The sequence below is a fragment of the Leiobunum rupestre genome, chromosome 10, assembly GCF_980474605.1.
Source record: "Leiobunum rupestre chromosome 10, qqLeiRupe1.1.hap1, whole genome shotgun sequence".
Lineage (NCBI taxonomy): Eukaryota > Metazoa > Arthropoda > Arachnida > Opiliones > Sclerosomatidae > Leiobunum > Leiobunum rupestre.
This window is the reverse complement of record NC_143393.1, coordinates 33,241,544-33,269,320: the sequence shown is the minus strand read 5'-3', so window position 1 is coordinate 33,269,320 and position 27,777 is coordinate 33,241,544. Positions and strand designations below refer to the sequence as shown.

General features: G+C 36.3%; 2 protein-coding genes across 3 annotated transcripts in view; both read right to left on the bottom strand.

The window, feature by feature from the left end:
* The window catches only part of Fbxl4 (F box and leucine-rich-repeat gene 4), a 44,857-nt gene extending 24,174 nt beyond the window's left edge, over positions 1–20,683 (bottom strand). The window contains exons 1-9 of one of the 2 annotated variants that reach the window (XR_016476851.1): positions 19,054–20,683; positions 17,036–17,236; positions 15,817–15,928; positions 15,269–15,374; positions 13,686–13,784; positions 12,756–12,936; positions 10,821–10,891; positions 3,961–4,030; positions 3,204–3,438 (exon numbers count right to left, since the gene is read on the bottom strand). Coding sequence is in view for 1 of the 2 variants with exons in the window: in XM_090159902.1 (XP_090016028.1) it covers positions 3,204–3,438; positions 3,961–4,030; positions 10,821–10,891; positions 12,756–12,936; positions 13,686–13,784; positions 15,269–15,374; positions 15,817–15,928; positions 17,036–17,236; positions 19,054–19,095 (1,117 nt within the window). In the remaining variant the exon portion in view is untranslated. The remainder of the gene's footprint in view (positions 1–3,203; positions 3,439–3,960; positions 4,031–10,820; positions 10,892–12,755; positions 12,937–13,685; positions 13,785–15,268; positions 15,375–15,816; positions 15,929–17,035; positions 17,237–19,053) is intronic. The other variant, XM_090159902.1, reaches the window with a different exon arrangement.
* A 2,672-nt stretch (positions 20,684–23,355) lies between these two features.
* On the bottom strand, positions 23,356–26,099 carry LOC149925446 (uncharacterized). The gene is made up of 8 exons (XM_090161758.1): positions 25,914–26,099; positions 25,522–25,842; positions 25,201–25,461; positions 24,927–25,125; positions 24,498–24,853; positions 24,088–24,436; positions 23,539–24,017; positions 23,356–23,445 (listed from the first exon to the last, which is right to left on the bottom strand). Exons 1-8 carry the CDS (start codon positions 26,097–26,099, stop codon positions 23,356–23,358), a joined length of 2,241 nt encoding a protein of 746 aa, XP_090017884.1.
* Between the last annotated feature and the right edge of the window lie 1,678 nt (positions 26,100–27,777).

The window sequence follows — 27,777 nt, the reverse complement described above, 5'->3', positions numbered from 1 at the left end:
CGCGCCGCTTGGTTAACACGGAATAATAATATACGATAGATTAGAGGATTTTTTAACGTTTATTGTGAGTGCGAACCGACCTTGTTATGTAAATATTTCGTATAGTGGCCACGTATTCATAAGTTCTTAATACTATTATGTATTCAATACGCGAACTTATAAATGCATTATATTTAGAAGAATCGTTAATGTTTCAATAGTAACATATCCAGATAATAACAAAAGTCTGGTACTTCAACCCGCGCTAATCCTAAGAGTAAATACTTAGTTTATTATATGATTAAAGACGATAGTTTCCTATCATTGTCCCATAACTAAAACATGTCCGATTGGTAAAACTAAAAGGTTATATGTTACGGATATACGTAAACTAATATTTTTGAAGGAAATGTACACGATGTGCGTAAAGACATTGTATACAATGAAACATTTATAAGGCCAGAGCTGCGGATGTTGTTAATAATACCAAGCTTATTCTTAATATAGGGACAACTTGTTTCAAACTGCGAGGTTAACGAATTTAACATTGAACTTAGTTTTCTAAGGCTTATTAAAAATATTATTCACGATGACCACGCTCGACAAGTAATACAAATTTTACCCCGTTATGTAAGATGCCATTAACGCATTGACTATGTTAAAAACTTGAAATATCCAAGATGGCCACTAAAAACTTTAACTCCCTAGTTAATTTCTTCACCCCAAAAATACCCTTGAATACACTGTGTAAGACAAAACGAATTATGTGCTTAAAGACAATGTTAGATTAATAACCTATAAAATCTTTAAAAGGGACCCCTATTAGGGGTGACTTATATTTGAAAACATGTACCCGAATCCATATATACTAGCCTAGTGGCGAAAAATGGCAGCATTGCATGATTATAATAATTTAATTTATGGAAGACCCCTTTCAATAACCGTAAATCAGATGATCACGTGACGCGGCTTTTTGATCGAACTATCTAGGGAAAACGTGTTCTTGAAATATCTTTTGGCATTATGTAATTCCCCATTTTCAACACATGTTTACGTGAGATGACCCCAAAGACACTTCCTAACGGACGACAGGATATACTATCTTTACCACGTTATTAACGTATTGACTATGTTAAAAACTTGAAATATCCAATAAAAAACTAAACTCCCTAATTTCTTCACCCCAAAAATAACCTTGAATACCCAGTTTACATTTCATAAATTTTAGGCTTATTATTAACGATGGCCAGGCTACCTACAAACTTTACCCCCGCGGCCTTATTAAAGGTTAAATGACGGTAATATATAGTTTTTGATGCATTGTCATAATAATAATCAGCTAGGCCCAAGTCATCTACCGACTTTAAATTCGACGTTTTAGGTTAATATATATAAAAATCCTTTAGGGACAACTTGTTTAAAAACAAGCTTGATCTAAAGTATATATGGCAAATTTCGTAAAAAATAACAGACATGGACACCCTTTTCAATACACAGAACCCGTTTAAATATGAATTGGCTGCCAAAACACGTGAATTTTACAAATTACTAAGAGTTCATATATCAACCTTTAAAACCAGCCTCCAAACTTTACCCCGTTCTGTTAAGTCATTTTTAACGCGCTTCCTTACGTTTAAACACAGCTTATAAAACTCTTTAATATTTACTACTTAAGACCACTTGTTGATTAACCCCAAAGACGTTACCTAACTGTTATAAACAAATATACTGATTTACCCGCCAAATGGCTAAGAGTTCAACCATATAACATCCACTAAAAGAGATCACTTGTTCGGGTCCATAATCCCAAAGACGTTTCCTAACCGTTGTCAGGTAATTAAACCATGCAAACGTTTATACTAGTAAATACAAACTTTACCCTCCTCCACTTGTTCATTTTCGCGCTTACATCATCATAAACGCATGTTAAATCCCCGCCAAAACTTTAACAACCATATAGCTACCAGGTCAAATACCCTAACGGTTTATTTTAAAGGTACAAACTTTACCCGTTTCCCCGCCAAAATCATGTCAAACATGTAATAGACCTATAGAGTTTAACCACTTGTTGATCGACGCTTACACTTTCCCGCCAAAAATTAATATTCAAACATATAACTACTTGATGATCCTAAACACATGTTACTATCTAACAGGTCAATGACCCCTAACGGTAAAACAATACCACGCTCATTAATATTCACCCTTTTGACCTTGAACAGGTCGACTAACTAGGCTAATTAATTAACACCTGTGCTCGTTACGCACGAGTGCACGCGTGACACGCGCCCGAGGGGGGGCGGAATCGCGATTCCCCGCTGCATTCCCCCCCGTCGCGCAGCTGGGGACGCGTGGGGGAAAACACGCTGCGCCCCCCTCGCGTATCCAGAAAGACGGGGTTAAACTACTCTCACTCAGGGGTGGGTGCTAGAGTTTACTGTCAGACTAAGAAGTTTGGCTCTTTTGAGAGCCTCGGCGTTTTTGCTACGGTTTTTCAGGCAGAGATTTCTGCCATTTGCTTCTGTGTTAAGAAGAAGTATCGGGGCAAGACTGTTCAGATTTTCTTGGACAGCCCTTAATCAGTTTAGTATAACTTCTAAACTCGTTCTTAGCGGTTTCAATCTTTTTTCAGAACTGCGAACCCATAATAGGGTTCAACTCTATTGGGTGCCTGGTCATAGGGGGCATCATGGCAATGAAAGGGCCGACACTCTGACCAAGGAGGGTGCGGAGGCTAGGTTCTTGGGTGCTGAACCTGCTATTCCAATACCCAATGGCCTGGTTGGCATGGCACTATGTCTGAGAGACAGGTCAAGCTTTGGCTGCTTGGCAGGCCAAGGAGTTTATCCCTGGGCCTTCTAAGAAATGAGCAACTGAGTTGCTCTCGCTCTCTAAGAATAGTATCAGGGTGGTTACGGGCCTACTTTTAGGTCACTGCCAGCTTAATAGACATGTGCATCTGATTGGCATCAGTGAGAGTCCAATGTGCAGGGCATGCCTTGCAGAGGAGGAAACTTCCTCTCATGTCCTTTGTGTCTGTGATTTTTATACGGCTCAAAAGGTTTGAGCATCTTGGTATACACATGCTGGAAACGAGCGATCTTTCCAATATCTCGGCGAAGCAAATCTTGTGCTTCGTTTCACACACTGATTTGTGAACATGAGAGTGAGTAAAAAAATGGTTGAAACAAATGCTGCAACAAAAGCAATATAAAAAAATTTACCTTTCAAATTCACAAAGCTGGAACAAAGCAGAGTCAAAGAAACGTCTGTCAAAAACTGACAAGACACTAGTCGGATGCAAGTAGTGATGGCTGCATTAAGAATATCGACACCATTTTCAATAAAAGAGCAAAACCCTCTTGTCGTCACATTTCTACACCATGACAAATTCATGTATTGAGTGTGAGCTTTGAAATCTAAGCGCTTATTCATATACTGCAAGGCACAATCAGTCACCTTTATTAAAAATAAATATAGATATTTAATTATATGTATGTAAATAAAACAGTCACAGCATTTTCAGTTAAAGGAAGGGGAAAAGTTTAAATTGAGTATAACACCTCTTGTTTGGTAGGGTGCGCTTAAGACTATACCGAGTAGCTTCCACAAGCCTTCCTAGCAAGGGGCGGCAAGTAGTTAAGTTTAGTTAGGGTGTTTAACCTTTTTAGGAATGTGGGGTAAAACCCGATCACACTAAATCCTTGCCGCCCCTAGCTACATGTAGGAAGGCTTGTGGAAGCTACTCGGTATAGTCTAAGAGCACCCTACAAAAAAAGAGGGGTTATACTCCCTTTAAAAACATCGTAACTTGGTTATGAACATTTTCCAATGTATTTTGACATGATCTTCCCCATAATATACTATTTTTTTTTTATTTCAAAGATTTTAAAATATTTGATTTTCTTTTAAAATTTAATTTTTCAAGCTACAATGTTTAAAATTTTAAATCGGGGTATGGTAAAGAGTAAATAAATTTACCCTAGGCCAGTAAGGTTGAAGATTTAGAAACTTGTACAATGTATTGTCGTAACAGAAATTCCTAAACGATCTAAGGGAAGACAAATTATTATGAATTATTACCATATTTTAAGGATCAAAATAATTTTTTTCTTCTAAGCATGTTAATATGAAATTAAATATTTAAATGTTAATTAATTAGGTTATCGTAATTGCATATTTTGCAATAAAAAGAAAATAATTTGAATTGGCACATTTTACTAGAAAATTAGGCAAAATTAAAGTACAGCGGATACGATAGAGTTTGATGCGGAGATTACGAGGGTATTTTTTTTGGTCGCAAATGAAAGTTTCATTTATTTATTTAATTTAAACGGTGCCACCCCAGCCCCATACTTATATTACACCGATTTGCCGTCTTGAATCGGGTACTACGAATAAAGGGTTTTCTATACAATTGCACTAGTTATGATGTTAGTAGGCTACAAACATTATAAGTAGTGCAATTGTAAAGAAAACCCTTTCTTCGTAATACCCGAGATTTCAATAAATCGCAAGACCAAGGCAAAGTGGGGTACGCGAAGGGTAAAAATTATAGCAATTTTAGTTTTAAGCTGTACTTAAATATTTTAATATTAATATTTTATTTAATATCCAGAAAAATGTACAAAAGTTTCAAGGGTTGGGTGAATACAGCGAAGCCGCAGCTTTAAAAAATTCCAAAATCACGTATTTTCCTTACTGTTTTGCCTTGCTTCTAAACATGAACGGAGCCGCCAACGCCGCTTTGCACGGCTCAACGGGGAACTTGATCGGCTGCGATAGGTGCGGCGCCGACCAGTTGGTAGACTCACGCTGTCGCCCCACCACTCGGTCTCACCGGGAATGGAGAACATGGTGTTGGTTCAAGGCCCGGTGTCCAGGCCGCCCACCTTAAGCCACGTCTTCGGCGGTGGTCGTGGACATCCACATGGCTAGATATCCGGCGATAAACCGTTTTCTCCTACCTGAACGTGGCAAAGCCCGTTTGGCATGTGCCCAAATGCCTGAAATTGGGATCACAATCTAACACGTTATAATTTTTCCAGCAATCCGAATTTATGGTAGAGCCCGGCACAATCCACGTGTCGATGAGAGGTATTAGCGTAGTGGCATCTCTCTTAGCAACAGACACCATAAAAAACCCTTTGCTCTCTCTATCAACTCCTCCAAACACCCACTGTCCTTCAACTCGACGGCTGCGATTGAACTTCAGTCTCTAAATTTCAATTCGTCGTTCTCGACGACAACCACTGGCCCTCCAATCCTTTCGCTGGTGAGAATGGCAGCTTCAAAAACCACCTCTCTGCAGTCTTGGTACCAACGCGTAATGGACACTTTTGAAATTCGCAGTTCTTGAGCAGCAAAGGTTTCCGGATTATTAAATGTGAAAAAGTAAATTGTCAGCAAAATATCTCTTAACAACAATGGAGATTCCTTAAACCGCGAACGGAATATTTGGTGTTGCACTGAATTTTCTTCTTCTGTTTCGGTACTGCCTAGTACCGGCGACAACGGTCAAGCGCTGAGTCATCTTGGTATAATTGCGTTTTTTGATTGCATTTCACACAATCGAAGCCCTTCGCCATAAGATTTTTTCTTGAAAGCATTCGATCATTTCAGCGAAATTACGCAATAAGCGATCCAATTCGAATAATGTGAAGAATTAACCTTTGTAAATTTCGCTGTCATCCTACGATTCACCAGTAGAATCTGTTGGTTCACCAGTAGAATCTGTTGGTTCACCACTAGAATCACTTTTGCCTGAAGACATACTAAATTTATTTTTATAAACTAGCGGGATAACACATTTGTCTTATTTTCTAAATCTTGCGAACTCAAAAACACGTTGTGTGGGGTACCAAAACAGTGGTGTCTGCGAACACACGACAAAAAGAATTACAACAAAAAACGTAAAAATTCCCAAAAATTTAAATTAAATTAAAAAATTAAATCTTCATTTGCGTCCAAAAAAAAATACCCACGCTATCTACGTGACAAGGTCTACCAGCCGCAAGCCAAAAAAAAGAAAGCTTCACCCAAAATCGGCAAAACCTAACCTAACCAATTAAGTAAAAAAAGCAATAAGGCCGCTTTAGTTTACTTCACCCGAAAAGTGCAATGATTTTAGCCACTTCGTATTTTTTAGCATAACTAATTTAATTGGAAGTTGGATCTAAATAGGCTTTTACCAGTACTCTCACACTTTTATAAAAGATTTAAAATAATAATAAGTTGTGGTTCAGTAATAAACACTGAACAATTAATGTTTCGTAAATTACACACGCATCAACCTTTCTCTTACTTAGAAATTTTAGAACCTACTGGAAGTTGAAAACGCAATGATCAGGGAGTGTTTTAGGCAGGGTTTAAATTGCTTTGCTAATTTTAAATGCTATGCTTATACTTTGCTATTGCTATGAGAAAGGTTTAGACCAAAATGCTCAACTGTTCTATGTTGTTAGAAATATAATGCTTAACTATACTATGCTTGTAAAAAGTAAAACGTTCAAAATGCTTTACTTTGCTATGCTGTAAAAGAAAAATTGCAGTTAAAGACTAAACTGCGCTTTGCTACAAAAAAGTGCATACGGAATAAGCTAAACTGCGCTTTGCCATTAATTTTGAATATGCTTAACTGTGCTATACTGTTAAAGAAATAAAAAACTGAAGTGCTTTCTGTGCTAGGCTCTTAAAACTAGTAGGTTAGAAATACTAAATTACATGTATGCTTCACTCGTAGAAAATTGAACGCCCTGTATGCTAATTTCGCTATGCTATTTAGAATTGAGTGCTTTATAATGCTGAATTTTGCTATTAATTAGAGGTCGGGGATGGTTAACTTTTATTCAATAGATAAAGCTCTCAAAATTATTCGTCAAACGTTTTGATCAAGTAATTTATATTTCTGTATTATCCGATTAAATTTGTAAAATTAATCGGAAAAACGACGTTTTTTTCGATAAAAGCTAAAGTTTTACGAATAATACATGTTTTTTAATCATTTCCGAAATATTAACCGGTAAATTTCTTTGTTTAAATTTTTTGCCCGAAAAAAATCAATTTAATCGTGGATAATGATTAACCGTCCCCGACCTCTACTATTAACTGCTATTAGAAAGGAGGAGCTTCAGCATTTAAATATTGATTTTGAAAGGCGTTGTCACGCAGACGAGCATTAACGGTTGCCAGGGCCGTGCAGAGGGAGGGGACAAAATCTCCGGAGCGGGGGTTAAATAGTGCCCTCCAACATGCTTAATAGGGGACTGCTACGGCAGGGGTCCGCGGCTGAGTACTTTCCCCGTGACCCCTTCCCCACTTTTGAACTTTCAGTCAGAAGGGACCAGGTTTACGTGATGTTGCTGTTCCATGACCTATACTTCGTTACAAATTACAGGAAATTATAATCTTACATCTGCAATGGTTACCTAGCATTAGAAAGTAATAGCGGCCAGTGCCGTCTTAAGGCATGGGCATTGGGGGCGCATGCCAAAGATGTTGATTTATAGACAACAGTAACGAGATTTAACATGGTTTCCCTAACAAATAAATTTCCTTTAGTAACTATTTATGATGATTACAAAATGTATCGGAAAAATCGTAATTCCCATGCAGTATTGAAGTGTATTTATACATAGATAACCACACTGTAAAAATATTGAGCCAAATTGACCCCTTAAAGATGCATCTTATTAATGATGCACCGGGCTCGAATAGGGGCCCTATGATGTTCAAGATTCGGTGTTGTCCATGGCCCGTAAGGGGAACCCTCTGGTGTCAGTGGTCCGTATATTGGGCGGATGATGTCCAGGGCCGTAAAAAGGCCCCAATATGTTCAGGTTCTAGGTACGATGACTTTTTTTGACCAGTAAATAAGCTATATGTTGACTAGGGCTAGTAGAGAGACAATTAAGAAAATATAAGCGTTTCCAAACGGTGCTCTATTTCACCCTCATTCTTAAATTAGTTTGTTCAAAGCACCCTCTGATCCAGATGTACACCTTCTTTTTTTTTCGGGAAAAGGTGAATTAATGCACTTTTTTCAATGTGTTTATTTACAGTGTATCTAAAAATTTGCGTTTTGTATGTCCTTACCTAAATTTCCTTCCCTTCCCTCCACTTTTGTCTAAAGTATGGTCCCACCCAGAATTTGTCTCTCGGATCGCGCCTTAAAAAGGGCCTAAGCTTAGTTTTTGTCCAAAGCCCCCCAAAACCCTTAAGACGCCCCTGCCCCCTACCTCATAGCGTTTTCTGATTCGTCATTTTATCACAATTCTCCTACGCTTAGAGGGAAACGACGGAACAGACGTCTTCATGACGTAAGAGAGGTAACTATCTTCCCTTCATAGCAGTATACCAATTTCCCTCCACTGACTTTCGGAATTGACTTATATGGGGCGACAGATATTTCAACGCAACTCATTCTCTGTAGCGAAGCGCCATCTATAATTACGTGGTGTAATTTAAAAGCAGATAAACGGTCGATACGAAGTACATGTATGCAAGTGCGATACCACCATAGGTTAACGCTTTTACCCCACATTCTTCGAACCTTAAAGCATTTTTGGTTTTATGTGATTAATTCAGAATACAATGGAATGGGACGTCAACAGGCCAGCAAAACTTTAAGTTCACTCGCGTTGTTACTCGGACCTAATATACCCTCATAAACCATTTTATTGTTGGTGCTCCATCTGTGACTTTTCCTTGAAATGATAAAATATATTTTTTCGCTTTTCGGCGGTAAATAAAGTAGAAATTGAAAATCATAAGAACGGAAAACTATGATATTATAGGAAAATAGGTGAAAATATTTAAAATTATACTAACACATTGAAAATGTAACTAACGAGCCCTTGTTATCAGGTTTGAATATCGTAATTATAGTAGGCGCGATGATTTAGACCCCCTCAATCATAGTCGAAACTAACAAAAATTGCAATTATTATATTTTTGTATCGGTTGCGCAACTCAAACATTTCTGTGTTGTAAAAGCTTAGAGAAATAGCCAAAGTTCCAAATGACAAGAAAAGTGTAGCGAGTAGATATTGCGACCCAGTAACATTTAAATATCCTAATTATTGACGTGTATATTTCTCGCATGAGCAGTTGCTATGAAATCCAGGACAGCGTATCACCAAACAGAGTGATTAATGACTTTCCACTGACATATCATATTTAATCAATGAGATACATTTTTATATCATTTGTATTACATATAATAAAAAGGTTTTGTTTTTCAAAATCGAATCACATTAAATATCAGATTTCAGTGGCGGAGTAACCAAAATAGGCTGAATAGACTTAGGGACCCGAATCTTAAAAAAAGGTGAACCAAAGACGAAGCTGAACTTGAAAAATTATTTTGGGTGCCTAATAAAGCCTAAGCTCAGGGGCCCAGGTAGTACTTAATCCACCACTTACAATTTTATATAGAAGAGACCCCTACAGGTCTTGTATCTAGAGTAGTATGTTAATGGTATATAAATATAGAAATGTCATCTAAAAGCGAACATTGTAGTTTAGCAAAAAATTCTATAGTTTAGCATAAAATCAGTTATATCGACGTTAAATGTTACAGCAAAGCATAGAAAACGGATTTTCGTGCGTGAAATGCTAAAGCACAGTATAGCAAACTGGTTTTTTGAACCAATAATGCTACAGCAAACCTAGTTTTAGAATACAAAATGCTATAGCATAGCATACGAAGTTTTATACTCAAAATGCTACTGCATAGCATAGTAAACTAATTTTTGAAAACCAAATGCTATTGCAAACAGATATGTTTATCGTCATTTGCTATAGCATAGTATAGTGGGCTCAGTTTTCGAACGAAAAACGCTATAGCAAAGCATAGCGAATACCATTTAAGAACTGAACTTGCTATAGCAAATTATAGCAAACTTTATTTCAAAATAGTGTTTACTATGCTTTTAAATGCTATGCAGTCTAAACTAGCAATGCTATGACTACGATTTGCTTTGCTTTTAAACCCTGGTTTTAGGTATTTGAGAATAGGATTTTAAATTGATTCAGTCCACGACTACAGCACTCGTGTAATCACAAACACTCTTATATTCCCTAAAAATAATAATTATCGAAAACGAATTGGGTAATAATTTAGCAAATAGTAATTTGAGGTACTTAGTGATTTTGGCTTTTATAAAAGGGACTTTCAAGAAAGAGCTGGGGGGGGGGGGGGGGGGGCGTTGAAGTCCATTTAAAATACGTCATTCGGTGGCTGTTCGTCGCATTTAAAAAATTCCACTCTAATGACGTTTCAGTTACGTTTTTTTGAATCGACTTCCGACCCCTCACACCATCCTTGAAAGTCCAACCATGATAGAGGAGAAACATGTGCCAATTATTAGCTTATCTGGAGGTTAATTTCCGTATTTTCTGCCAACAGAAAATCTCAGTTCTCCCTCTTTGAACAAGTTCGGGAGGAGGCACATGTCTCTCACTTACAAGGCTGGCAGGGGCGGATTAACCCTTTCGGCGCCTTTAGGCACAGAAAAATTAGGCGCTCCTTGGCATTGGTCAGCTAAGGAGGGGCGTATCGGATTTTAATAAATAAATAAATATATTTTAGTTTCCCCAAACCTTTTCAGCGTTATTTTTAGTATGGGAAAGCCAAGTACATGGACCGTGGGGCTTTATCAGAGTTTTGGCGCCCCTAGAAAAATGGCGCCCTAGGCACGTGCCTACTTTGCCTAATGGTTAATACGCCCCTGAAGGCTGGTAGATAAAATACCCAAATATTGTGAAATTAAAAAATTTTGATCCAAAGGTTTTTCATTATATTTTAAAGTATCCAACCTTATTTAGCAATTAATACTAACCTGCAAACTCTCGCCGCTCTACATAAAGTCTTCAGATCCAAATATAAAAATATTTTCTGACATATTTCTTGCTATAAAAAGTATTAGTGCATTAATTAATAGCCGAGTTGCGGCAAAATTGCACTACAGCGGCCTCATGTAATTTCGTGTTTATTTTGGTGGAGAATATAGCACTTGACGCGTAGATTACGAAACAATTTTTTTGGGCCGCAAATGATAATTAAATTAATTAACTTAATTTTAAAAATTTAGTAATTTTAGGGAATTACCGTGTTTTTGTATTTTTTTGTGGCGGAGAAATTAGCACTTGACGCGTAGATTACGAAACTATTTTTTTGGGCCACAAATGATAATTAAATTAATTTACTTAATTTAAAAAATTTAGTAATTTTAGGGAATTACCGTGTTTTTGTTTTTTTTTGTGGCGGAGAATGTAGCACTTGACGCGTAGATTACGTAACTATTTTTTTTCGGGCCGCAAATGATAATTTAATTAACTTAATTTTTAAAATTTAGAAATTTCCGTGTGATTACTTCCAAAACACGTAAAAGACGTTACTAAACTCCCCGTATTGGCGCCTGACGCACTTTGAGATTCCCCGTATTGGCGCCTGACTCACTTCGCTCAAGCGCAGGGGGCGCGCAGCGCCTCCCCAACCCCATACTAAAAAAGCGATGGGCCATCTATAACGCGACCTAGAGGACAGTACCAAGCCTTACGCATAAAGTATATACTTTTAATCTCAACCAGAAACAAAGTGGCCCAAAAATAGAAAACACCTAGAAAATGAACAAAAATTGTAAAAGATTTGATAAAGTACGGGAATATCACTTTGTGGCCCAAAAATACAAAACACTGATAAAATGAACAACAACTGTAATTGATTTTATACAAAAAGGGAATATCACGTGGAATTCATTAGGACACCGAAACTGTGGTGTCGGCGAACACACGACGGAAATAAGTACAACGAAACACGTGAAAATGCCCAAAAATTAGAAATTTAAAATTACATTAAAAAATTAAATAATCATTTGAGGCCAAAATAAAAATTACCCTCGGCATCTACGTGACAAGGTCTATCAGGCGCAACCAAAATTAATATAAAATGCAATGAAAATGAGAATTATTAAAATTTAAAAATTAAATTAAAAATTAAACAATCATTTGGGGCCAAAATAAAAAATACCCCCGACATCTACGTGACAAGGTCTATCAGGCGCAACCAAAATTATATCAAATTCGATGAGGCCGCTGTAGTACACTTCACCCAAAATGGGTGTTATTTTTCCAATTACAATACTTTTAACCCTTTTTCTGTTTACCTTTTTGATTTTTAGCTTACTTTGATCGAATTGACCAAACCTAACCAAAAATTTATAAAATATGTCAATTTCACCAATTTTTACACTATCAAGTTTCATAATTATTTATTATATTTTGTCAATTTTGTTCAAAAAAGCTAAATTTGATCAAAATTGATCAAATTTGTTTTTTTTCTTCAAATTTTATAACAAATATGAGATTTTTTATCAACTAGAGGCCTATTTTGCTCGTTTTTCCTTAGAAATATCAATTTTTTTATCAAAAGTTGATCAATTAAATTTTTTTCGTCAATTTTGATAACATTTTTCTATTTTATAAATTTTTTAATTTTTGCAAATTATTTACATGTTATATTAAATGGGAAAATTTTCATTTCGTGTTGTCAAAAACATTTTTGGTTGCCATGGCAAAACTTTTCCCTTGCAGGTTTTTCAAGTTATTTTGAGGGGTACATGATACCTGAGTTTGAACCAAATCGGTGGGTAACACCTCAGGTACGTAGAAAATAATTTCTTAGAATTATGGAAAGTATTTATTGTGTATAAATCAAATTATGAAAAATTCGGGAAACAGGCCCTGATCAAAATCTAAAATCAATATTTACTAACTGGGAGTTGTTGGAAGTAGTTCGGCATACAACTTTCAATTTCTGCATTTGATTCCGTAGTGTTGGTAATTACTAAGTGTGAGCTCGGATTTGGCCTGTTGAAAAATGACCCTACTAGTGCAACTGCATCAATCTGATAGAAATATTCAACCTCTTCATGGCAAAATTCTAGAACGAGATAACTGAAAAAAAAAACAACCAGTGTTTAATTGGTAAAAAGAAAGTTGGAGGCAGGGTGCAAAAACCTACCAAACTAGTTTAAAACTTTTATGCATTAAAAAAAGCAATTGGTAGAATAAATTGCTATATAATATTTTTGAACTGTAAAATGTAAAACTGAAATCATAATCGGATTTAGAAACTAAACTAAAACTAACCTTAATATTGCATGACTTTTGTTTCTTTGTGTCATATATCACATGCAACGTAACCACTCGTAAATATCTAAACAACATATCGACAAATTTCAAAGAGACCTGATGGTTTTATTATTATTACTATTATTATTAGGCGCTGGGTGGTTGGGCACTTCGACCAGAGGTCCATTGTGCTACCCCAGCCATTTAGACCTGAAAAAGTCCCATCTCTGAGACGAGGTGCAAGATCTACTTTGCAAAGAAGTTGGAAAGATCTCTCGTTACCAACCTGTGCATATCTAGATGCGCAAACCTTGCCATCAGATCGGGTTAGTTTTGAAATAACCCAAACAAAAACGGAAACACTATGGGATGGGTCAGGTCAGGTTACGCCTACATTTAATCCTAACTTTAAAACAGATTTACTGGCTTCACTATGGTTAAATAAAGCACTTTTCAAAATACAGAATCCTAAATTCATTATAAAAATTCCAATAAATGCACTGATTCCATGGTAGAATTTTCTGTGACAGGAAGTTGAACATAAAACTATGAAGTACACCAAGGATAATTACTTTGTTTTAAATTCTGTATGACGCAGCGGTGGTGAAAATATTCTAGATTTTTTCAATGATACATTTTCCTTCAATTTTCGTCTCCACAAAAGAACCCAACTGCAATTAACAAAAATTTAAAAATAAATTAACATACAGATTTTTTTATAATATTGTATGTAAGAATAATGTACTCTTTAGTAGGTATAGTACCTTGAAATTTTTTTTTAATTGACCATTGACATAGAGCTACAGTTTAAATCTATTTGATAAAATAAAACCATTTTGCTCAGACAATGACGATTAGGGTTGTCTCTGATACTGTTAGTACATTAATCATGGTAATCGGCTACTGTGACTTGAAAATAATAAAACCACATTAAATAAATATTTTTAAACATTAAAAATTATTTCAGCCCTTAGAACAGTCATTTTAGGTATATCTTAATATATATTTAATGGCCATACCTTGGTATTAAAATCCTATTCGCGACCGAAAATTATGCCCCCTTTTGTTCGCCATTGAAACCTAGATAGGTAGTGGTTAAAGCAGATGCTGATAGTTTTTCCTCATAATTATTCGTAAATTTGACTTTAGAAATTATAATACTCTCATTTAAATATAATTTTTGCATCAATTGCTCATATTTTTATAAGTTTAATTAAGAAAAAACGTTCTGATGACTTCTACAGTGGCCTCAACAGGATTTTTATTTTGTGAGGCTAATTGGGGCAAATATTTACATGACAGGGGGGTGTAATCCTTAAAGACATATTGAAGATGGTACTCACTTATGCTAATATACTATTATGTATTCAATTTATATTCCAATATATCAATACCACTTTTATTAATTCTTCTTCTATAAAGTAAGAAAGTTATAATCTACTTTCTTAGGAGAGTGGGGCCCCACCAGAAGTTTTTGGAGGGGGATTTACAGAACTTTTTGGGGGCTTATCTTGAAGGGGGGGGGGGGGGGGGTTGCTATAGCACAAAGGGCCTAACGACGTCACTGCATCTTTAGAAAATTGGCAAACGACACCTTGGTTACCAACATTCAACTAGCTTCTGTAAATTCCTATCATAGCATTAAAAAGTTTGGGAATAAACTACCATCACATTTCTTAGTTTATCTGGAGTATTTAATGTTTTTTTAATTACTAGTGACTAAGCCACACTTTTTTGAATGACAGGGTCAGATGAGCTTTAGTACTTGATTCTTGAAGCTGCTATTTTGGAAAAGTTGATATCTTAAAAAAAACTTTTCTAATACAAGTAGCGGAACCAGAATTTCTTTGGGGTACAAGCTTGATATGGAGTTGGGGAGCCCCCTTATACAACGTCAAAACCACTATACAAGTTAACATAAAAAATTTATAACTAAACACTATGCTATTTCCAAGATCAACTATTAATTTTGTAGCATTGACTTTTAATGGCTTACCCCGCACCTCTTCCACTCAAATTTGTTACTTCTATTCCTCAGGCCCAAAAAATAAAGTTAATTACCATAAAAAATTTGGTGAAAGCTTGAAATCATTAAATAATAGTATTTATCTTCCAATCCCGAAATCAACCAGAATTAAATAACAAATTTTCCTACCTCAAATTAGTTTCATCATAAGCAAAAATTTGATTTAGGGCTCCTGGGTTATAAGTTTCAAATACTTTTACTTCATGTGGATATATTTTAACTTCGTATATTAATTCTGAATTGAATTAAAAATAATAAAAATTATAAGTACAAAAATTAGTTTTAAAGATATATTCTTATCTGAGATAATTCCAATTGCTTAATTTTTGATTTGGTAAATAACTATTTTCATGTTTAATATGAAATTACTCCAGATTTTGAACAATTCGGGAGGGATAAAACTGATCTCCCGGAAAAATGCTTATTTTTTATCCCAGAATTAAATTGTAAGCAAAATAGTTTGTAGCCATATTTAGCACTATCCCTGTTGAAAAGTTCAGATGTTTGTTCATTACAATTAAAATTTATAAAACCTTAGACCTACATATGTACCCCTATTTAGGTGAAAACACAAAAAAAAATTAATTCTAAGGCATTTTTAGTTGTCATAAAGGTTTTTGCACCAACGTAATTTAGAGCATTTTTTGAAATTACAGATTAAAAACTACAAAACCTACCTATAAAATCTTGGCTGTCATATAAACATCCTAACACTTGGAAAGAATCTTTCACACATTGAGGAGGGAGTTTGTAGAAAGGCTGCTTAACTTGCCAATTTCCGTAATTTCTCTGAACAGACATTAATATTTAGAGAAAAGGTCAAGGAGTCGCATATGAAACAAAAATGTAAAGGATAATTGCCATCATTTTTTAATTTTTTAAAGTGTTTGTATATATTCCAACAGATCAAAAGTATTTAAAAAATTCTCAGATTAAAGAATTTGAAAATATTTTTTTATAAATTTTATTTCCAGGATACGATTTTTAATGTCTAATATATTTTGGGTAGTTATAGGTTAAAGCACTTAAACGTATGACCAGCCTCTCACCCCAATAATTATTATTATTATTATTATTATAAATTTTATTATAATTTCTTGACTAGCAAAATTTAACTAAAAAAATACTAATAATGACCCTATTACAACAATAAATTGAAAGAATTTAAATTTTAAAGGGCAAGTCAGTGAGGAAAAATATCTTCGCCACTTGCATCGATATTTAAACTGTGCAACACTAAAACTCCAGTGGTCGAGTCAGAAAGGGAATTCCATGTGACTGAGGTACATTAAAAAAACTAAGCCTTTTTTATCCATTTTGACCAAGTGGAATCTTCACGAGTGACTCACTGGCAGACTTGTACTGAAAATACCCAAATTTCAAGTGGCTCCCACTTTTGATAACAGATCCAAACAATCAAATCCTCGAGACTAACACAACTAATTACTGAAATGCAAACAAATACTATGTCCTTTTAACTAAGTCTTAGATGAAGCAAAGAGAGACCACAGAAGGACAGTTAAGACTCAAGTCTTTGGTCTCAAGGAAGAGTTTTTCAAGGATAATAATAATAAACCCATGCACCCCCACACCTTCCACCCGGGTCTTATCTAATTCAAGATGTGAATTCCACACCAAACACCTCTCCCTGTTACCAGAAGTCTTGGCTGTTTTCGTGGCAAGCTTGTCATGTAGGCACCTCCTTAATTATAGCAAAAAAATGCCTATAGCATTTCAGTTATTATACATAGAAACATAATTCCAATTGGAATTTTTTTTTTTGATCTTTCTAATGACCAGAATGTTTTCTCCAGGTGTAATTTAACTTTAGGATTCTTTTCAATTTATAATTCCTTTATGGTACTCAAAACAATAAAAGTAATAAAATTTACTCACAAAAGAAAATGCTTGAAAAAAATCTCCATATGAGGGAAAAATTGTTGAGCTTCCAATGAGGTTTAAGGCAGAGTAAGATATGACATTTTCAGAACCACTGCCATATTGAGAACTGAATCCTACTACTTCTGATGGGTACTGAACCAAAGAAAGACTTCTTTGGGTAGATACTAATTCCACTTCAATTTTATAGAAAGAGAGCTGCTTTTATTGAGACCAACCAAAATGTAACCCATTTGTCAGCCCAAAAGACTATCTTTTATTGGACTATGGCTCAATTGAGCCATAATTTTGTCCCACCCCTAAATTAAGTTTTAAATTAATGGACGGTGGACCTTTTTGTAAACAAGTGTAAAACTTAAAAGGTGTTCCAATAAAAAGCATTTTATTATTATTATTATAATGAATACTTCAAATAAGTTTACACATACACGTATATATACTGAGGTTATTTTATGCCTACGGTCCTGATTTTACGGTCCCCAAAGGGCGAAGGTGCAAAATGTAACATTTTGTGTTAGGTTTCTAGAATAAGCCAAGATCACACTGTGTCTAGGGGCTTAAATAGGTATACAAACAAGAACCAGGTTGTAGGTGAGGCCTGACTAGAAATTTTACAAGGGGCCCCTAAAGTTTTAAAATTAGTTAATTTTTATGGGTCAGCCCTTAACTTTCTTTAAATTGCATTTTGATTTGTTTCTAAGACAAACTCAAAAAAAATACAAAAACATGCCATCTAGCTTCTATTATTAATCCAAGATGACACCACTAATTGCTATCTCTCTCTCTTCTGAACCAGTCATGGAAGTTCAAAATGAAAATGCAAGTTCAGCATTCAAAAGTGGTTTCGTAACAGTCTTAAGGTCTATTCATACATTCCAAGATTTTAGCAAAACATTGTTGGCAAACTGAGCTGCTCCGTGAGAATGGATAAAATATTTTGATGTGTTGACCTCTCAAAATGCTTTGGTTGGCCAATTTTTTAAGAACCACCAGTTTCTCTGTCTGAGGCTTAGCTCCAAATACTTATATTTCATAATTTTCTTACACATCCTTTAATTACGAATAAGCCAGTACACGAATGAAATCTAGGTAATTTTCGGTGGAGCAAGACCAGAGAAAAACAAAGTTTGGCAGAAATGTTGCCTCGTATGCATAGGCCTTTATAGAGTTTTTAAGTGTTGATATTTTTAATTTTAAACATTTTAAATGAAAAAAAAGGAAGGATTATAGAATAATCTCTTATAGGCCGATTTGCCATATATTGAAATGCTGGTGTAAGCTTGGATTAATAATAGTGTCAAAATTATACATCCAGGTAACACTATAGAGTAGTATCAGAGCGACCATGCTTTTTCCTATAGAGAAAAAAACGCGCCTAAAATAGCGGCCATGGCCAAAGCTACGAGGTGATACTACTCTTATTTTTAAACCAAGGTGTAAGCTGATAGTATTAGTGGTCATGTTTTTACTATGCATGAAAAAGACAAAATTGAAAACTTCTAGTGAGACCACAGATACCATATAATCCAATTGCAAGGTAGAATTATTGACCTGAATGTCGAAAATTGAGCTACTTGTTACTACAATGCGATATGAGGGATCACAGGGCGTAAAAGAGAAGTTGGTCTGGGTACGACTATGAAGATGTTTTTTACAGCACAACTAAATCCATGTTACCAAATGAAAACAAAATTTTTGACAACAAATTTAAAAGTGTAAATTAAATACATTTAATATTCATATTGTCTGTGGTTACTGGTGAAGTCATATTTGTCAAGAAAAGATCGGATATCAGCAAGGACAGATATCCCTCCCCTTACAAAAAAACACTGCTTTCTCAACATGTAATTTACAACTGGTAAACCTGGTAATACATAATTTTGGTGGTCTTAAAGAGAAGAGAGGGCAAGTTTCAATTGCTTACAGTTAAAGGTATCAGTCACATTATGTAAAAATTGCATAGCCAAAGATATACATAAGGGAAGGGTTTGAACTTGGAAACCCACTTTGCCTACATGATTTTTAAAAGTTCCCCGCTTAACTGGTGTCAACGCCATCTATAAATAGCCTTCTTTAGTACCAACATGGCCAAATGAACATGACAGTACAACTATAACATCAAAATAAATTCCAGACAACAACACTTTAAGCAAGTATTATATTATAAATTTTATATTTACTTGTAAAAAAGGTGTTAAAAAACAATCGTTATCATTTAAAATTTTAAATACGCTATTTAACCAAGGTTTAATCCATGGTTTAAACGCCGTGATAACCATTATCCATAGTTATAAATATAATAAAGAAATAGACACCTTACGCGGAGTTTGATTTGACAAAAAAATACGGGAGCTATAACTAGCAGACAGCCGGCAGTTGTTCCGTATTCCTGGGGTACTACGTGTAAAGCGCCACTTCAGTTTGGTGGCGCTTTAGGCTAGGCGCCCACTGGCTCTCCGCTTCGTATCCGTACTGCCTTCCACAAGGCATTGTCTCCGTTACGAAGCAAAGGCTTGTGGAAGGTAGTACGTAGACGTTACGAAGAGCAGTGAGCGCTTGGCCACGTAGAACCTAACGCTTAAGAATATTTATCGGGTTTAAAATCAGACGCAAAAACTTTAGCGGTGAATCTGAAACACGGGTAGTACGTTCATGTTAAATAGCTAACATGTTTTATAATTAAATACCAAAGTTTTTGTGGTTTGTTTATTAAAGGGCAACGCAAGTGGTCATGCAGGGGGGGGGGGGAACTATGTTTTCTTCAACAAGCCGTAAGTAGGTTTTCCAAGGATGATTTTATACAGCGCGAAAGCCTTATTCTCCTTGGTGTAGCCACGTGACGCAATTTCGCTCTCATTCGCGAATTTTTCGATTTTCTTCGCTGAGTTAGCTCGCAATCAACGAATCCAGGAATTTAGGCCTAGCTTCATTTATTTATTATGGAGAAAAGAACTGGGTTAGTTTCCGAGAGTTGGACTTTGATATATTCGATTTAACAATGTTTTGGAATAAAATTATTTGTGAATTGAATATTTTTAATAATGGAAGTTGAAACATTAGGCCTTGGACGCGGTAAATCTCTGCCGCTAGCCTTACATTGGATTAAGAAAATTCAACACCACACACACTCCTATATCCCGTCTCCCTTAACAATTTCCCTATCATCAAAAATAAATAGACATAAACAGAAAGTCTCGCATTGGAGGCAAAGCTCGCGCCATGTAATCTGAGAAACTACTTTAACCCCTTTAGGCGGTGCAGACCCCCTTCGCGGACCGTTACAAATTTAGGGCATTGTACGAGGTACATGCGAAAACTGGATTTAAATACGTCGCTCTCCGCGAAATAGCTAGCAGCTAAGTTCGTAGTCTCCGCGCGCACGTGTGTACCAAAATCAAAACTTAATGTTTTAGTTTTGTGTTATAATGATGGAAATTCTCGGAGAGTTATGGATGTTATTATTAAGAATTATGCTGAAGACGTAAACCTATTTATTTCATCCCATTTACTTAAAGGAATTATAAATCCTAATATTTCAGTGTTCGTTTCTTTCTCTTCCACAGATTTTGGATATTCAGTTACTAAGCCTAGGTCTACCTTATCTAAGTCTTCTAACGCTTTGTTTTTTTTTTTAAATATCTTCATTGTTCTCAATTTCAACGAGTTCATTTTGGACTCCAGTCGTATGCAACTCTTTTATGTAAAAATTACAATGACTTGCCTGGTTTTTAGCATTTTTAGGCATTAATGCCACTTGAGCTGGGGTTTTTTTTCGAGCCATCTAGAACAGAGATGGGGAAAACCGTGATCCCTCTCTACTCTTCAACTCTCCCTCAAGAGGGAAATTGGTAGCCAAAAGAATTGCGTTTTTCGCTCCCTCTCCCTCTTTCTATTGAGGGACTGAACCAGAGAGGGGATTTTCCCCTCTTTCTATTGAGGGCCGTTTCCAGAGAGTGAATTTTCCCCTCTTTCGACGCTCTTCGCCATCTCCCTCTTTCTAAAGAGGGACCCTCTGGAAACTCTAGGCATTCCCCTCCTATTGTTATTCCAGCGCGCTTAAAAAGGCGGGAAATTCGAATTTCAATGGAATTTTCTCACTTTAATGGGCGGGAAATTCGAATTTTTATTTATTTTCTGTCTTTTAGAATGACGGAAGTCACTGTGGTGGATTCTCAAATGAAAATTAATTACTATCGAATTGCTTTAGGAGAACTAGTTTCAAACGAATGGTTATTATAATGAGATAGTAATTAAATAATTGGTCGTTGTTACCAAATTCGGCTGAAAGCAAAGGCTACGTAACGTTTTGCGTGTATTGAAAAAAATATTGATTTAAAAAATTTTAAGAGTAAGGAATATATATATATATATATATATATATATATACATAACAGACTGTTGAAGTGGGGATTTCATTAAAGCTCGGGGAAACGGATCAATTAACCGCCAAAATTTCAATTAATCATAAACATTTCGATGAACTGTTTATTTATGTATATTATTCGCGACCATTTGTGACTTTATATTTAACAAATAAGTTTTTATTCGGATAATATTCGGATATGGATATAAAAGAAATGAACGGAAAATTACTTATCCGAACGCTGAGCCCTAGATTTCGTTATAGGTATCAGAATTTATAGTAGAATTTAAATAACTCTTTGAAGCAAAAAGCGAGAAAAATTAGTTAGCCAACGCAATATTTCTTTGGTTTGATAAACCCGAGGAAAATTTGATATTACTGTGATATTTTGAAAACACGTGAGTACCGAGAACAGAGCGAATTTCCACTCCTCTTATCCTGTACTTAATTTTTGGACGAGTGACAACTGATTGACATATCTGACAACTTGATTGTCAGCTCTGACAGCTTGAGTAACCACCGGGACAATTCTATGTATTGTAGCTTACCTCTTTTTTAAAGCTCATTATATATATTCTATTCAAAAACAGTCAAAGCCGTCGGTCAAGCTGTCGCTCAGTTTTTCGGGGGCCAAAAAGAAGCACCCTCCCCTCTCGTCTACAATGAAAGGGGTACGTTACTTAAATGTTAGTAGGCGCCAAGAGCCCAAGTTGGTCCGAACAATTATTTCAACAGTTTTTATAGAATTTTAGTTTTTACTTTATAGGATGATTTAACTAGGCTAACATTTCATTTAACGTATGTTTAATTCATTTGACGTAACCTTGTTCAAATTTAATATGATTTCTAACGTTTCACCGTGATAAAGGTTGGTATTTTTTTACGTTACGAGGGCGAGAGAATATCGGAAAATAAACTTTTTTGCGTTACCATAAGTAGCTTAATAGAACTAATTATGACACTTCCTATTCATTGAATGATATTTTTTATTGAATCAATTTCGCCAATGGCTAAATAAATCATTGTGTGGCTAATGCTAGACACATCTGCTCCACGATTTGTTTCTAGTACTTGGAACTCTCAGTGGACGATGCCTGGGCCTATTGAAAATTGAAACGCTTTCAAATGTGTAAATAACCCTTTTTTGGGGAAAATCACGAATAATTATTTAATTGCGAGCTAAAATCACAATTATAAACACTCGCTTATTTTCAGTAGGAAAAATAGTTTTATCGCAAGTTAGGGACAAGTATTTTATTTTATTGGGCCTTCTAGTCATTTTTGTTGATATGATATAGTATGCGTATTACTAAAAAAAATAGGCGACATTCATTGAAAATAATTTTTATTGGTTCTTAACTAATTTGTACTTAGTACATTGAAGTTTTCAATGACTTACCTTTGCCGTTGTCAAGTTACTCGCAACTGAAAGTTTAAGTTATTAAAGGGGGAAGATTATATGGCGTGTGCCTTCTTTAGTTCTAGTCAATTTATTACTTGTTTTAACTCGTGAGAAAATAAGTACTAAATTGCGACCGTACCTTAAAATAATTGACAACTTAGGTTGCGGTATAAAATCACGCAACGCAACGTAACATTTTTAGCTACCCTTCACACCCCCTGTCACATTTATTTACGTAATTTGTGAACGGGCCCAAACAGGGGCGGGTTAACATTTTGACGCACCTTGGGCTTAACCTAACAAGGCTTGACAGACCGGTCAAGCGGGTATTAATACTATGTTCCCTTGGGCCTGACTATAGTAGATCTAATTTTGAATAAAACGTTTGAGGAAATGGAAAATATTTATAAGAATTTTGGCGCCCCAAGAAAAGTTAATACGTCCCTGGGCCCAAAGGTAATACCACCAAACCGGCACCATGGAAACGTTGATGCGCATGTTTAACGTATAAGCTTAGGCTAGAAGTACTCTTTTGGCCAATACATTTTATGGTTAACCTTTTTTCAAAATGAGAATGGCCCTGAAAAGGGCCGTTTTTGTTTTGGCCCTGAGAAGGGCCTTTTTTTCTCTCCACACCTTCACCTATAAAGGTAAGAATGATAATCTTAATACCACGATGATTTATGATGTACTCATTTACCAACACTTACAGATATCTTAATTTTTCAACAGTACCCACTCCCTGAATGTGAGGAGATTGGCCACATTGAATAATGTTATGCGGCTTCTCCTATAGCGCAGAATCGCTCCTGCTATAGAGAATGTCCTCTCAACATCGGCGCTTGCTGCCGGTATACTTAATATCCTTCTGGCCAGTTCGGCCAAAATTGGAAATTTATTTTGGTAACTCCGCCAAAATAGAACTACGTCACAGTCTAGGGGCTGTAAAGGCTCTGCTAAATACTGGGCTATCTCACGTCCAAAACTATTCTCCTGAACGCTGCTTGACGGCATCTCGGCTGTCCGGACGGACCGAACCCTTGACCAAAGCCCTGGCAAATTCTCCCGTCCCACCTCCTCGTCACGACGTCCATCGGCTGCAGGAATTCGAGCTGCAAACTCCTGTAGATTTCGGATTGCGTCACTTTCCGATAGCGACCGGAAGATCGCCCCTCCTTCCAACGTCTCCGATACATTCATGACGGGAAACGATGCTGTAAAAAAAAAACAAATTTTTCATGTATTAAATTAGTTTTGGAAAAATAAATTTTTAAATTATCTTACAAGGAAATAGAGCGGTTTTCCCTCGAGGGTCAAGTACGGCAGCCACCACGTACTCTGGATCCACGATCTCCTCAAAAAAACGCGATTTTAATCGCGATAGCAATTCTTCTTGCAGCTCTTTAAAATAGGGCGCTCGTGCTGCGGATATTTGGTCATACACTTCCAGAAGAGAGCCGATGACCAGGTGGGCAACGGCCTCCCGCTTCTGGAAGCGGTCAGTTGCCACCTTGATGGGTTTCATCAAACGCATCAACTCTTTCATCTGATAGAGATGGTCTTCACTTGGCAACTGGCCTTCAAACGCACCCGCTTCTATGAAAGTGGCCTTGAGTGCCGATAGCATTCCGTCCTATAAATTTGTTTTATTATTTTTATACTCGCCACACCTTTTTATTTACGATTACGCTTACTTGAACAAGACGTTCCATGGCGGAATATATGGAGTTCCATCGTGTCACCCCAATGGTCTTTACATCAAGGCCACCGGGTGACTTTCCCCGAAAAACTTCACTCCACTTGGTAGAGCGATGGAGGAACGTCACCCAGTCATTCACCCGCTTTATCATTGTTTCGGCTCTTACAATTTGTTTTACGGAATTGTTGACCACTAGCTGGAGCGAGTGACAAACGCACCTTTTGCGGGACCATGTATCGTGGAGGATCGGGATATTATCAGTATCACTAGTCCAAGACTCCTGGCTCGACGGAGATCCATCATCCGACGGAGTGGTCGGGTGAATCAACATTTGATTGAAGGTATCCCATCCTATTAACGAAAGAAAAAGTATTAAATGAGTCGAGTCCTCTACATCTACTTCTTAGTGGAAAATGAAACTTACCGTCGTCCAAGACGAAACTCTCGTTTTCCGAAAGTGACGACTCCAAATCGGAATCGGGACAGTCGATGGTGGAGGATGAAACATCGGAAGGAGTTGCGCATGGCGACTCCAATTCGGTCTCCCAGGGCTCTGCCACCACATTCATCATATTCATCGCCTTGGATATATTTGACGCGTTGTCAGCGCAAACGCAAGATATCTGAAAATTATGAAAATAAAATAAATATTATCTCGTTGTGACTGTATGGAATATGTAAGGATTAGTATATCTTACGGAAGATGGCGACAACCCAAATTCGGCTAAGATTGCCTTAATTTTTTCGAGGATCGCGGATCCGGTATGGGCGCCCGGGAAATGCGAAAACGCCAGCAAAAGGTTACGGAAATTGAAGTCCGCATCAATAAATTGAGCGCGGACTCCGATAACCGATTGCTGGCGTCGGCTGGACCAAATATCTAGCGTCAAATGAAGGTTCCCACCCTTCAATTTGCCTAGAATTGTCTGAAATACAACCTTTATTAAAATCTGTAACAACTGAAAAGAAGCGGGCGATAAGAGTTGACTTTTAAGACAAGTATAGAAAAAGCTATCTACCATGATTTTTGGTTTTAGTTCTTCGTGAACTATGCGTGATAGTTCAGTAGTCACGGTTCTGCGACTATACATTTCCAGGTTGGGATTCGCGAATTCCAGGACCTTGCGAAATCCGTTCCCGTCCACGACGCTAAAGGGTAAGCCGTCGACCGCAACCATGTTTACCAACAGGCGCTTGAAAAGCGCTTGCGTGGCCTTTCTCGCGACTGGATCAATTTTTGTTTTTTTAGCCGTAAAAGTATTTGACCCTTCACCCAACACATCGATGGCCAGATCGTTTTCGGCGAATTTCTCCAACAAAGTGATCCCGTGCACAAATATCTTATAAACAAAAATAATGGAAAAATTATGAAGAATAAATAATATTCACGGGTGAAATCATTTATACTTACAGAGTGCCTTTCTAGGTTTGATGGGCTACTGGTGTCCCCTACAATTTCTTTACTACAAACGTTACAGAGCCCGACAACAGATATCGAAGGGGTCAAGCCATCGGCTTCGGCTATATTTCCCAGATAGGAAAAATGTAAATGGATTTGTTTTCTTCCATATTGCCCTTTATCAAATTTAGCCACCATGGTGACATCTCGAACAAGTACTCGGGGCAAGTGTTTCGATGGTCGCTTTCGACCCTTACGACTAACACCCACCTCAGGAGTCACAACGCTACTATTCAAAGACCTATAATTTGCAGATTAAAGCGTGTTAAAAGCGGGATGATTAAAGTTCTAAAACGCGGGAAAAAAGCAATAACAATCTAGTTTTTAATATCTAAATACAGTAAGATCTTCACTGATAAATTTTGTTAAAGCATCAGTGGAAGAAAATCTATCTTTGGGCTAACCTAACAAAGAGAAAATAATATAATAAATTCGAAATACTTACATTTTGGTCTCCGAAGAAATCTTGATGCGGAAACCGAATGAAAATAAACTAATAAAACGGCTTAAGAATAAACTTGGGAAAAGCAGTGGAACACCTAATACAAACAGAGAGATCGACTAGAAACTGTGGACCATTCCTGGTGAGGTTCCCCTTTTATACCAAAATTTGGGGCTCGGGCGACGGAGCGTCGCCGCATGGTCGTCGCCGGGACCCAAAATATTTCGGTGCGCCAATTTGGTCAAGCTAAAAAGACTATACTGCCCCCTTCTGTAGGGCTGCCTAATCCCCTTCGCTTTAATGACAAGATACAACACAGCGGGGGAATTGAGTTAGGATTATCGGAATGAATGCACTCGTTTCCCACTTTCTTGTACAAAAATTATCTAAGCGTCTCTATGTCTGGCTTTCGTGAAGCTGGAGACTCCAGCTTTCCGAAAGCCAAACATAGAGACGCCTGGAGTTTAGCCGAACAACTTGGAAAAACTTAAAATTTATATATTTATACTATATTTATGACTTAATATGCGCAGTGGAATTATTTATTTCAATACACATTTTGTTGTTTGTGATATAAGATACTAATGAAATCCGAATCTAAAAGACCATTAAATTGAGGGTAGTTAAATTGTGTATCTAATTTAGAGGTCGGCGTTTGGATAACAATTAACCGTTTGTTTGGATAATATCCATTAACAAAAATTATCCAAAAAATAATCAGTTATTTTTGGCTTTTTCCCATATTAAGTCGTTTTTGTCCATGGATAATATCCATGGATAAACGGTTAACCGCAATTTTTATGATTAATTGAAATTTTTCCAGTTAATTTATCTGCTCCGCCGATCTCTAATCTAATTTCATTTATTTTTTCTATTTTTCTTCTCTTCAGCAACGTTAAGCAAAAGGTACATAATACCCATAAGAGTGACATGTGATAGTCATAAAGCTAATTATTCGGGAATAAGATATCAGGGACTATAATCATGCTAATTAAATAAATAATTGTTTTAGGGACGTCATCTTGGTGGGATTTTTCACTTTCCGGTTTAGCTCTATGGACATATTGGAGAAGGAACCTTCATAGATTATAATATAATAAAGTTTAATATGCAATAAAACCGTTTACAAATAAACCAATAAATTATAACACAGTGATATTTTCTTATGTCTCAAAAATGTACACTTAAAAATAATACCATATGTATTAAAATTATTTATAATACGGCTAATAGGACTAATATACTCTTGGGGTAGCATATAATAATGCAGTACTTCTCATATTACGTATACGTGATAATGGAAACACTGCAGTATTATATGCTACCCTAAGAGTATAGTATTCAAGCCCGTTCTGTGGCTATTTGTATCTATTT